The following is a 13,666-nucleotide window of genomic DNA, read 5'->3' on the forward strand; positions in this document are numbered from 1 at the left end:
CCTCTTAAAGCAGTTTGTATTTCTGTGGTGTTGGTTGTGACCTCTCCTCTTTAGTTCATGATTTTATTTATTTGGGTCTTTTCTCTTTTTGTTTGTTTGTTTGATAAGTCTGGCTAGGGATTTATCACTTTTGGTAATTCTTTCAGAAAACCAGCTCCTAATTTCATTTATCCTTCTATTGTTTTTTTTCTATATCATTTATTTCTGCTCTAATCTTTATTGTTATTTTTCTTCTGCTGGTTTTAGATGAACCTATTTACTTTTCTTTCTCCAGCTTCTTTAGGTGTAAGGTTACTTTGTACATTTGAGACTTTCTTGCTTCTCGAGGAAGGCCTGTATTGCTTTACACTTCCCTCTTATGACTGTCTTTGGTGTGTTCCAATGCTTTTGGACTGTTGTGTTTCCATTTTCATTTGCATCCATGACTTTTTAAAATTTCTTCCTTAATTCCCTGGTTAACCCATTCATTCTTTAATAGGATTTTCTTTAACCTCCATATATTCGTGGTCTTTCCAAATTTTGTCTTGTGGTTGATTTCAAGTTTCATTACTTTGTGGCCTGAAAATATGCATGGTGTGATCTCAATCTTTTTGTACTTGTTGAGGCCTGATTTATGACCCAGTATGTGATCTATTCTGGAGAATGTTCCATGTGCACTTGAGAAGAATGTGTATTCTGCTGCTTTAGGATGAAATGCTCTGATTATATCTGTTAAGTCCATCTGGTCCAGTGTGTCATTTAATACGATTGTTTTCCAGTGTGGAGGTTCCTTAAAAAATTAACAATAGAACTCCCCTATGACCCAGCAATAGCACTGCTAGGAATTTACCCAAGGGATACAGGAGTGCTGATGCATAAGGGCACATGTACCCCAATGTTCATAGAAGCACTGTCAACAATAGCCAAATTATGGAAAGAGCCTAAATGTCCATCAAGTGATGAGTGGATCAAGAAGATGTGGTTTACTCCACTGACCTGTGGAATTGTGATAATTAATAAATCATTGTGGGTGTTTTTTTGCATAAAAAAAGATGTGGTTTATCTATACAATGGAATACTACATGGCAATAAGAAAGAATGAAATCTGGTCATTTGTAGCAACATGGATGGAACTCGAGGATGTTGTGCTGAGAGAAATAAGTCAAGTAGAGAAGGACGGATACCATATGTTTTCACTTATAAGTGGAACAGGAGAAACTTAACAGAGGACCATGGGGGAGGAGAAGGGTTAAAAATAGTTGGGGAGAGGGAGAGAGGCAAACCGTGAGAGACTCTTGGATACTCAGAACACACTGAGGGCTGATGGGGGTGGGGGAGAGGGGAAGGGGGTGATGGGCATGGAGGAGGGGACTTGTTGGGATGAGCATTGGGTGTTATATGGAAACCACCTTGACAATAAACTATAAAAAAATAAAAATAAATTTTTAAAAAGCCATTGATTTCTTATTGACCTTTTACTTAGATGATCTATCCATTGCTGTAAGAGGGGTGTTAAACTCCTCTGCTATTACTGTATTATTTTCAATGCATTTCTTTAACTTTGTTATTAATTGATTTGTATATTTGGGTACTCCCAATGTAAAGGCATAAATGTTTAAAATTATTAGGTCTTCTTGTTGGATAGACCACTTTTTTATGATATTGTGTCCTCCTTCATTTCTTATTACAGTTCTTGATTTAAAATCTAATTTGTCTAGGGGTGTCCTGGTGGCTCAGTAATTTGAGTGTCTGACTCTTCGTTTTGGCTCAGGTCATGATCCCAGGGCTGTGTGATTGAGCCCCACTTTAGGCTCTGTGCTGAGCGTGGAGTCTGCTTAAGATGTTCTCTGTCTGTCTGTCTGTGTCTCTTTCCCCCTCTTTCCTCCTCCCACCTCTCTCTTGCTTGTTTTCTCTCTCGGTATAAAATAAAAAATAATAAAATAAAATAAAATGAAGTAGAATAAAATCTAGTTTGTCTGATAAAATATGACAGAAGTATGTCTGATAAGAGTATGGCTACTCTGGGTCATCGGGGAGTTCTATTGTTAATTTCCTGAGGAACCTCCACACTGTTTTCGAGAGGGGCTGTACCAGTCTACATTCCCATCAACAGTGTAGGAGGGTGCCCGTTTCTCCACATCCTCGCCAGCATCTAGCGTTCTCTGATTTGCTCATTTTAGCCACGCTGACTGGCGTGAGGTGTTATCTCAGTGTGGTTTTGATTTGTATTTCCCTGATGAGGAGGGATGTTGAACATCGTTTCAGGTGTCTGTTGGCCTTCTNTTTAAAAAAAGTAAAAAAAAAAAGTCCATTAGCTTTCTTTGATGTCCATTAGCATGATAACTGCTTCTTCACCCCCTCACTTTCAAGATGGATCTGTCTCTGGGTCTAAAATGAGTCTTGCAAGCAGCATATCTATGGCTCTTGTTCTTTTAATCCATTGTGATATCCTATGTCTTTTGATTGGAGCATTTAGTCCATTTACATTCAGAATATTTATTGATAGATATGCACTTGGTGCCATTGTAATACCTATAAAATTGCTGTTTCTATAGATTGTCTCTGTCCTTTCTACTCTTTGTTGGTTTTGGTCTTTAATATTTCTTGCAGAGCTGTTTTAGTGTTCATGAACTCCTTTAGTTTTTGCTTATCTTGGAAACTCTTTATCTCTCCATATATACTGAATGATACCCTTGCTGGATAGAGTATTCTTGGCTGCATGTTTTTCCCATTTAGCATGTTGAATATATCATGCCACTCCCTTCTGGTCTGCCATGTTTCACTGGACAGGTCTGCTGCTAACCTTATGTGTCTGCTCTTATAGGTTAAGGACCTTTTGTCCCTAGCTGCTTTCAGAATTCTCTCTTTATCTCTGTATTTTGCAAGTTTCACTATGATACATGAAAGGGCACTATGGCGTTGATGTGGTTTTGTTGATTTTGCGGGGAATTTTCTGTGCCTCATCAACTTCAATGCCTGTTTTCTTCCCCAGATTAGAGACGTTCTCAGCTGTAATTTGTTAAAATGAACCTTTTGCCCCTTTCTTCTGCTCTTATTCTAGGACTCTGATGATATAGATATTATTGTGCTTTATGGAATCACTGAGTTCCCTAGATCTACTTTTGTGACCTAATACTTTTATTTCCCTCTTTTTTCAACTTCATTATTTCCCATAATTTCATCTTCTTTTTCTCCTATTCTTTCCTCTGCTTTTTCCATCTTTGTTGTGATTACTAGCCATTGGTTTTTTCATCTCAGTTATGGACTTTTTTTATTTCAGCCTGACTAGTTTTGAGGTGTCTTATCTCAGGAGCAAGGGTTTCTCTGGTGCTTTCTGTGCTCTTTTCAAGCCCAACTAGAAGTCTTATGATTGTTGTTCTAAATTCTTCTTCAGATATCTTGTTTATATATGTTTTGAGCAAATCCCTGGTTGTGATTTCTTCTTGATCTTTCTTTTGGGGAGCATTCCTCCATTTTGTTGTCATTTTGTCTAGGTTTCTGTCTTTTGCATGCTATCAAAGCTTATTATGTTTCCTGCTCCTGAGACTAATCTATGTTAAGAAGAGGTCATACACTGCCCAGGACCCGGCGCTTTGGAAAGTGTTTCTGATATATACTGTGTGCACTCTGCACTTACATTCTGGCTACTCTTTCCACGGGTCAGTTCTCTGCAGTTCCTCCTTGCTTGCAGTGGAGAGTGTTTGGACCTTTAACTAGGTGTGCTTTGATTTGTTTGTTAAAATAAGCCTGATTTTTAAAAAAANGTTATGGACTTTTTTTATTTCAGCCTGACTAGTTTTGAGGTGTCTTATCTCAGGAGCAAGGGTTTCTCTGGTGCTTTCTGTGCTCTTTTCAAGCCCAACTAGAAGTCTTATGATTGTTGTTCTAAATTCTTCTTCAGATATCTTGTTTATATATGTTTTGAGCAAATCCCTTGTTGTGATTTCTTCTTGATCTTTCTTTTGGGGAGCATTCCTCCATTTTGTTGTCATTTTGTCTAGGTTTCTGTCTTTTGCATGCTATCAAAGCTTATTATGTTTCCTGCTCCTGAGACTAATCTATGTTAAGAAGAGGTCATACACTGCCCAGGACCCGGCGCTTTGGAAAGTGTTTCTGATATATACTGTGTGCACTCTGCACTTACATTCTGGCTACTCTTTCCACGGGTCAGTTCTCTGCAGTTCCTCCTTGCTTGCAGTGGAGAGTGTTTGGACCTTTAACTAGATGTGCTTTGATTTGTTTGTTAAAATAAGCCTGATTTTTAAAAAAAGCCTGATTAGAAATAAGGCAAAAAAGAGAAGGAACAACAACAACACAAACAAGCAGAAAACCAAAAACCTGTAAGCCTGATTCAGAAGAAAGAAAGAAGTTTGATTCAAAACACGAGAAAAGGAAATGAAAAACTCATCAGCAAATGAGCAAAAAACTGTAAGACTGATTAAAAAAAAAAAGCCTGGTCCTATTTCCAAAGAACTGAAGCTGACACACTGGAGCATCTATGATCAGTAGACATGGTGTATGCAGGAGGCCTGTGTTGATCCTCTGAGGGAGAGACCTGTTGTGCTGGTTCACAGTCAGATTTGCCTTAGTAAAGATACACCTGCAGGGTGCAGGGGGCCAGGGTTTCATGTAAGCGGCTCCAGCCTCCACTGGGGGCACCGTGTTGCTCACTGATGTCTGACTGTGCTGGGGGAGGGGAGGTGGAGATGGTGTCACTCTGCTCTCTTCTTCCCAGGAAGGGGTGCTCATGTCTGGCCCTGTTCAGGAAGCCCTCATAGAAGAGCAAACAATCTCCCCTCCTGTGTCTCAGGCTTCTGTCAGACCCCTGCACTCACTCTGTTTGTGCCTGGGCACACCTGGCACCACAGCTCCTGTGTTTTATCTCTAGAATGCAGCTGGGATTCAAAACGCTAAATCTTAAAGGATCTGTCAAGGCACTGACTCATGCCCTCCTCCAGAGCAGAGCCATGTAGCAGAGCACCTGGCTTCCTTCTGTCCTAGAAAAGCAGGTGCACAGTCACACAGGTGCCTGGAGTTTATGATGAAGCACAGTGAAAGCTGCAACCAGGTTATCAGCCCTCTGCCCACCTCTGTCCCCCAGTGGTGACTTAATGGTGCCATCAGGTCTTTTGGCCTTGTAGAGGCAATATGCCCTCTTCCAAAGACACTTCAAGAAGGGAAATGTTGTCTACCACTACAACCCAGTGGATCCCTGCACCATGCTGTCAACTGTCCACCCTCGTTCTCCCTAGAAGCACCACTATCCACCTGGGACGACTCCAGCAAATGGTATTCACTTCTAAAACCTCAAAATTTGAGCTCCACTCTTTAGAAAAGTTTTCAATAGTCAGCTTCTCTAGATTGCCCCAGTCAGTGGTTTGGGGGAGGGTGTGTGTTTCTTGCACAAACCTTACATGCTGCTTCTCTTTTTCTCCCCATCCTCTCTCCTTTTCTCTTCATCTTCTCTCCTCAAAAAGGGCTCCCTCCCCTCCATGCCACGGTGGCTTTTCTCTTCTTGATTCATTTCTCTTCATTTTGTACCTGTCACATTTTCTCCTGCTAATCGTGAAGATTGTTCTCTTCATTCTCAGATGGATTTCCTGGGAGTTCAGAATGATTTGATGTTGATCTAGCTGTGTTTGAGGGGCAAGACAAGCCCAGGGTCTTCCTACTACTCTACCATCATAACTCATGCCCTAATAATTCTTTGTTTAATTTAATGTCTGAAGAGACATATATACAGAAAAATGTTTCTGTGGCCAATGCCAAAGAAATTACTGCCTATGTTTTCGTTTATGAGTGCTATGGTTTTAACCCTCACATTTAGGTATTTAATCTATTTTGAGTGTATTTCTGTGTATGTTGTACGAAAGTGGTTCAGTTTCATTCTTTTGCATATAGCTCTCCAGTTTTCCCAATACCATTTGTTGAAGAGACTGTCTTTTCCCAATGATATATTCTTGCCTCCTTTGTCATAGATTAATCGACCATGTGAGTGTGAATTTCTTTTTGGGCCCTCTATTCTGTTCTATTGATCTATGTATCTGTTTTTGTGTCAGTACCATACTGTTTTTATTACTACAGCTTTGTAGTCTGTCTTAAAATCTGGAATGGTGATAGCTCCAGCTTTGTTTTTCTTTCTCAAGATTGTTTTGGCTATTTGGGGTCTTTTGGTTCCATACATATTTTAGGATTATTTGCTCTACTTTTGTGAAAAATGCTGTTGGTATTTTGTTAAGGATTGCACTGAATCTGTAGATTGCTTTGGGGAGTATGGACATTTTAACAATATTAATTCTTCCAATTCATGATCATGGAATATCTTTGCATTTGTTAATGTCATCTTCAATTTCGTTGATCAATGTTTTATAGTTTCCAGAGTACAGGCCTTTCACCTCCATAGTTAAGTTTATTGCTAGGTATTCATTCTTTCTGGTGCAACTGCAAATGGCATTGTGTTCTTAATTTCTTTTTTTGCTACCTTATTATTCATGTACAAAAATGGTACTAATATCTGGGTATTAATTTTGTGTCCTGAAGTTTTATTGAATTTATTTCTTATAGTAGGTTTTTGTGGAGTCCTGAGGATTTTCTGTGTATAATGTCATCTGCAAATAGTGATGGATTAACTTTTTACTTACCGATATAGATGCCTCTTATTTCTTTCTTATCTGATTGATGTGGCTATGACTTCCAATATTATGTTCAGTAAAAGTGGTAAGAGTGGATATCCTTGTCTTGTTTCTGGTTTTGGGGGGAAAGCTCTCAGTTTTTCATTATTGGGTATGATGCTAGCTGTGGGTTTTTCATATATGGCCTTTAATATATTAAGTTATATTCTCACTAAACCTAGTTTGTTGAGAGTTTTTATCATAAGTGGATGTTGAATTTTGTCAAATGCTATTTGTGCATCTATTGAGATTATCATAATTTTTATCCTTCATCACATGTATTCATTTTTAGAAAATCTTCATGCCTTCTTTTAAAGGTAGATATTATGACCCACATTTCACAAATAAGGAACAGAAGCTCAAAGAAATCCAAGTTCTAATAACCTAACTAAAACTAGAACTCAACAATTGGTAATGTCAGAGTCTTAAGCTAACTATTTGGCTCTCAATTATTTTCCCAGGTACCTAACTGTCAGTGAGACTGTTTTAACAGCCTGATTATGTTATTTATTAGTAAAACTAAGTGAATGAATTAGAAGCCCTTAGAAAAATATATTGGGGAGGGGCGTCTGGGTGGCTTAGTCGGTTAAGCGTCCGACTTTCGCTTAGGTCATGATCTCGCGGTTCGTGGGTTCGAGCCCCACATCGGGCTCTGTGCTGACTGCCAGCTCAGAGCCTGGAGCCTGTTTCAATCTGTGTCTCCCTCTCTCTCTGACCCTCCCCTGCTCACGCTGTCTCTCTCTCTCCTAGAAATAAATAAAAACATTAAAAAAAAAAAAGAAAAATATATTGGGGAAATTCTTTTACAGAGCCTAAAATATGGTTTGACTTAGTCTGAGAAGAAAAGAAGTGCAGCCTAAGAAGGAAAGAGTAAGGGATTATTTCTGTGCAGTAAGTAAACCAACTTAAGCTAATTTTGAGAGGAACTAAGTGTTTCCTAAAGACATATGCAGTCTTACAATAAATGGCAGAAAAGCTGAGCACAATATATTCAATATCTGAGTTAAAATTTGCTGAATGTGTTAGCTCAGCCATCTCAAAATCAATTCAGTTTGGCAGTGATATCATGAGAATGAAAGAAAAGTAGAAGGTATTTATGGAGAAATATGTGAGAAATTAAGTGTGGAACAAATGGTTTTGTATTTTATTATCATTTTTTGTTTATTTTGAGGGGGAGAGAGAAAGAGGGGGAGAGAGAGAGAGAGAGAGAGAGTGTGTGTGTGTGTGTGTGTGTTGGGGAGGACCAGAGAAAGAGGGAGAGAGAGAATTCCAAGCAGGCTTCACATTGACAGTGTAGAGCTTGATGTGGGGCTTGAACCCATGAACCGTGAGATCATGGCCTGAGAGAAACCAAGAGTCAGATGCCTAACCAACTGAGCCGCTCAAGCACTCCAATGGTTTTGTATTTTAATTCAAGTTCTGTCATATATCATACGTAAGTAGAAAAAGATGTTTGCTTATGCAATGCTATTGATTTCAAAATCTAAACACATGTGACTTTTTAGAGTGGTATGTTTATTCCAAGTATTCCCAATGAGATTTATTTCAACTTGATTAGTATTTATCAAATGCCATATCAGTCAGGATTCCAGTAAGAAACAGAAAGTGATATCTGCTGAAAATTTTGAGTAGAATTAAATGTCATGACTATTCACTGAGATTGGGAAAGGTGATTACAACCAACAAAGAATGTTCAGTGACATAAGGATTAGCAGCGCAGAAACCCAATGATGGCTGCAGCCTTGGAAGAGGTGTCCTTGTTGTAGGAGCTGTGGTTATTACCAGCCACCCACCCAGGGAAGCAGGAATGAATCCATTGTCATCTCTTGCCTGACATCCTTCAATTTCCTACCTGGTGTCTCCAATTGGCCCAACCAAATTGGAAACCAGAGGCCAACAGAGCCAGAATGATAGCGTTCATGGAGCCAATTCCTCCCACCCTTTCAGAGTTGGGGGGTACACAAAGGGTTAGAGGGGTGCAGAGACTAGATAACTTGGGAAGGGGGATAGAGAATAACCAGCACTGTTGCCTACAGCATCGGAAACTGTGGCTGGCACTGTAGACTCAAGGATGAATAATGTTAATTTCTGCCCTAGAGGAACAGATAATCTAGTGAGGAATCAAATGCATACTGACATTTACAATCAGAATGAAAAGTTGTAGTTGAAGACTTGTCCCTGCTTCACTCTATCAGTGACCACCATTCACCTGATGGAAATGGCTACATACTGAAGATCTAGTACTTGCAGAAACTGAAAATGTCTGTATAGAACTTATTATATGTCCATAAACCTATATAGTAAAAAAATCCAAAAATTGGTAAGATTTGGGTAGGTAAACATGAATCTATTTCCTCCTGTGACCCTTTTCTTCCTCACGTCACTTGGTGCTAATCAACTTTCAGGTCTTTAAGTGTGCTGTTATTTCTCTTGCCGTTCGGCCGTTCCTATTTCTGCAACCCTTGACCTTCACTACTGCCCACCAATTTTCATCTGTCTAATTCCTTCAAGTGTTAGCCTAAATGTTACTTCTGTTGAAACATTTTCTCTGTACTTGCATCACCACACTTATAACACTGAAGATAATCATACCTTTATCTTCCCTACTTGTCTCTGGGCTGTTTGAAGGAAGAATCTGTGTCTATTTTTTGTGGTTGTTGTTGACCAGTATATTTTCAAAGGTCATCACAGTCTAAATAATAGGGGCACAACAAATAATGAGCAAATGAAGTTAAGCAAGATAAGACTTATTATATTGTAAATATTGAGTCCATTAAGGCGACTAATGTGATCAAAATCGATGTTTCATATTGAGGATCAGTAAAAAACAAAATCAAGTTGGTGTAGGTGGGGAAAAGATCAGATATTATTGAGGCTCATTAATGCTAGAGTGCTTCTAAAATAACAATAATAAATAGAAAGAGTAGGTCCTATTTAATTCAAATAGAGAATTCTTACGTAGTAAAGTAACATTATAAGAGCAAAATATACATAGAAGAAAGATTAGTCCAGGAATATTGAATAGCATTCAACATTCAGAAGACCAATTTTGACCCCTACTTAAAATAGGTAAGATAGAGAGGCAAGGTAGCTCTTTCTGATTTTTTTCATACTTCAGTTTCATATTTTTTTCCCTCAATTTCATTCTCAATTCTGTAGAAATCTCCCTGGTACATTTTTTTTCTAACCAGCAGATCCCTCAATAGTATCTAACAATCTCATTTGTCTTAGAAAAATGTATATGCATTTTTAAGATTATTTATGTGTAGGTCATATTTTATATTGATGTATTGAGGCTTTCAGCTCTAACATACATTGATATAATGATATTCCATTTGTTTACTGATAATAGTCATATTACAGTGTGGAAGCCCACAAGAATTTAAGAGCCCAAAAGACAGTTTCTCAAGAGATGCATATCAACTGCAAAAGTTGCAGTAATACAAATTATTTAATCTCTCATAAAACTATTGATCCCATCCCTATAATGAGAACTGAACTGTTCCAGTCCTGGAAGGAGGCTGAAATTGGAAAAAATTGTGAAATGATAAAAATATTATTAATATGTAATAATAAATAACATTATCACCACCGTCACTACCACCACCACCACTATCATGCCATTATAATCACGTCTACATGTATCTTACTGACTGGAATTCTGTTGCTTTTTCCTTCCAGGCTTTAGTGTTTGTTAACTAACGCATCCCTAGAGTTACTATCACAGACTCTTAGATATAGAGAGAGTCTAATACAGTGGATTGTGGAACTAGAGTCCATTATCAAATAATGGTTTTGATATTTATTAAATATGCAACATTGGGGGCACCTGTCAGTTGAGTGTCTGTCATTGTCATTCATTGGTGGCTTAGTCAGTTGAGTGTCTGACTCTTGATCTCAGCTCATGTCACGATCTCACACTTTGTGAGATCGAGCCCTGCATTAAGCTCTGTGTTGACAGTGCAGAACTTGCTTGGGATTTTCTCTCTCTCTCTCTCAGCCACTTCCCTGCTCATGCCCACTCTCCCTCTCTCTCCTTCTCAAAATAAATAAATAGACTTTTTAAAAAGTTGCAGTGTTGAACAACTTATTTAACCTTTCTGTGTGTATTTCAGTTTCNTCTCTCTCAGCCACTTCCCTGCTCATGCCCACTCTCTCTCTCTCTCCTTCTCAAAATAAATAAATAAACTTTTTAAAAAGTATGCAGTGTTGAACAACTTATTTAACCTTTCTGTGTGTATTTCAGTTTCCTGATCCGTAAGATCAGACAAGTAATCATACTTAACTCATAGAGCTGTTATGGCAATAAAATAGTTTATTATATGTAAAGTACTAATAACACCAACTTATATGGCAAATAGTTATTATTATTACTCTGTCATTTCAAAGTAACTATTAAATACATATAGTATATACTAAAACAAATTAAAGATTTGATCAATATATAATGGGTCTTGTTTCTAGTTTTAGTTTTTTTCCTCTCTTCCCATGCTGTGATTTTTTTCAGAATGTAGAGCTATAGAATAACATAATGAGAACCATTAAAAGTGTCACAGGAATGATATCTTTGCTGAGACACTGTCTCCTCCTCAGGGCAGCAGGTCTTAGCTAAGCAGGAGGCACTGTCCAACCTCCATGGTCTTTTTGATAGCATTTTTTACTTCCTGGTTCCTAAGGCAGTAGATGAAGGGATTTAGCATGGGTGTGAGGACTGCATATACAGCTGAGATTAGTTTGTTGGAATTAAATGATGCAATAGCTCTGGGCCGAACATACATAAAAATCATGGCTGTATAATAAATTATGACTACAGTGAGGTGGGAGGCACAAGTGGAGAAGGCTTTCTTCCTCCCCTGGGTGGAGGGTATCCGCAGAATGGTGGAAACAATGTAGACATAGGAAAGGATGGTGGTGATGAGTGGGAAGACCAGAATGACAATGGCCAAAGCAAAGTCCACTAGCTCAGCTGTGGACAAGCCTTTGCAAGCCAGCTTGAGGATTGGTGAGATATCACAGAAAAAGTGGTTCATGACATTGGAACCACAAAATGTAACATTTGAGATGAAATAAACTTTAATGACAGAGACCATGAAACCACTTACATACGAGAAAGCCACCAGCTGTGCACAATAACCTGTGGTCATAATGACTGGGTATTGAAGAGGGTGGCAGATGGCCACATAGCGGTCATAGGCCATGGTTGCCAGAAGCACACACTCTGTGCAGGCGAGTGAGATGAAGAAGTAGAGCTGGGTCATGCAGCCTGTGAAGGAGATGTGCCGTTTCTGCAAAAGGAATCCATCCAGCATCTTGGGGACTGTGACAGAGACATACCAGACTTCCAGAAAGGACAAGCTACTCAGGAAATAGTACATGGGCTTATGGAGGGAGCCAGTGATCCAAACAGTGAGCATGATGATAAGATTTTCTATTACCACCAGCAAGTAGATCACAAGGAAGAGGAAGAAGAGCAGGACCTGTAGCCATGGGGCAGTGGGGAAGCCCACCAAGATGAATTCACTGACCAGAGTGATGTTTTCTCCCAGCATGCCTAAAAGCACTGAGTATTGAAGCTTTATAACAATACTACAAATAATGAAAATGGTTATGCTGTCAGACAAGAGACCAACATGTTAGTAAATCAGACTTTTCTGCAAATTACTCATAACTTCTTTTAAAACAAAGTAATCTTTAAATGGGAAAGCACACATTTCCATCAAAGTTTTTTGTTGTTCTTTATGAAAGTTCCCCAGAATCAGATTGCACTCCTACCCCTAAGTCTCACCTGATTAAATATTTGAATGTCACTATCCCTGTCATTCCCAGGTCTTTGTCAGTGAACATAGATGGTCTCTCCTTTGTTGGTTCCAGATCTCTGTTTAATTAGGAACTCATTGCACAAAGATTTCTTTCCTGCCTAAAGGAAATGTGAAGGATAATATCGTGTCAGAAAAAGTTACAAGCTTTAATATTTGGGTGATCCATTAGTCTTTGATCAGCACACTTTCTTCAGAATTTATTTGTGGGAATAAAAATTAGCAGTTCTTGGAAAGTTCTTTAATGACTCTCTAGTTGCTTTCAGAGAAAAATGGAAATGTTTTTGATGTCATACATAGGAGGCACTTCATATACTGATCCCTATGTATTTCTCCAGCCTCATCTCTTGTGACCCTCTAAATGATCCAGACATATTCAACCAGTTTTTACTCCCCAAACACATTCTAATCACTCTCATACTTTGCTTACACTTTTCCCTCTTCATTTTGTGCCCATCCCCTAATCTCTATTGGCTATTCAAAATTCAAGATTTCACTTAGGAGACATCTCACCAAAACTCAGTCAAGTGTTTCAAAAGCATTTGCTCCCAGTGTACAACCCCCTCACATATTGAGATTTCTCTTCATTACACTGCAATTTTCCAAAATCCAAGGATATGTTGGTAAAAGGTGTAAATTTCTACTTACAAGATGAGTAAATTCTGGAGATCTGATGTACAGCAAGTTGACTATAGTTAACAGTACTGTTCCATATACTTGAAAGTTACTGAGAGTAAATATCACAATAAAGTGGTAATTATGTAATGTGATGAAGATGTTACCTAGCCTTACTGTGATAATCATTTTACAACATATATGAGTATCAAATTCTCACATTTTATAACTTAAACTTACACATTATATGTCCATTACATCTCAATAAAACTTGGGAAAAGACTCTGGCCTTCATGACTGTAAGCCCAATGCCTAGACAGTGACTGGAAAACACATGAATATTAAATGAATATGGGTTAACAAGTGAATTAATGAATCCCTTGGAGCTTTGGGACCCACAGAAAGTTGATCAGGGGTAGAGGAATGTGAATTCAGGATACTTTCTTGGCAAAAGGCATCTATCAGGGTACACATCGTTGAATGTACCCTCAGTTTGCATACCCAGGGTACTGCATAGCAAACATACCCATAGGGTCGGAAAACAGTGGATATGATCTCAGGTGGTCTGGTCTCAGGTGACTTGGT

The 13,666-nt window shown here is 38.6% G+C and overlaps 1 protein-coding gene across 1 annotated transcript; it reads right to left on the bottom strand.

Moving 5' to 3' along the window:
• Window positions 1-11,254: 11,254 nt before the first annotated feature.
• Window positions 11,255-12,199, bottom strand: LOC144238913 (olfactory receptor 6B9-like). The gene has a single exon (XM_077772841.1). It carries the CDS (start codon window positions 12,197-12,199, stop codon window positions 11,255-11,257), a length of 945 nt encoding a protein of 314 aa, XP_077628967.1.
• Between the last annotated feature and the right edge of the window lie 1,467 nt (window positions 12,200-13,666).

This window comes from Crocuta crocuta, unplaced genomic scaffold, assembly GCF_008692635.1.
Source record: "Crocuta crocuta isolate KB4526 unplaced genomic scaffold, BGI_CrCroc_1.0 scaffold382, whole genome shotgun sequence".
Taxonomy (NCBI): Eukaryota; Metazoa; Chordata; class Mammalia; order Carnivora; family Hyaenidae; genus Crocuta; species Crocuta crocuta.

Bases quoted from the DNA above. Each gene is read 5' to 3' on its own strand.
- LOC144238913 (XM_077772841.1), bottom strand. From the start codon at position 12,199: ATGCTGGGAGAAAACATCACTCTGGTCAGTGAATTCATCTTGGTGGGC.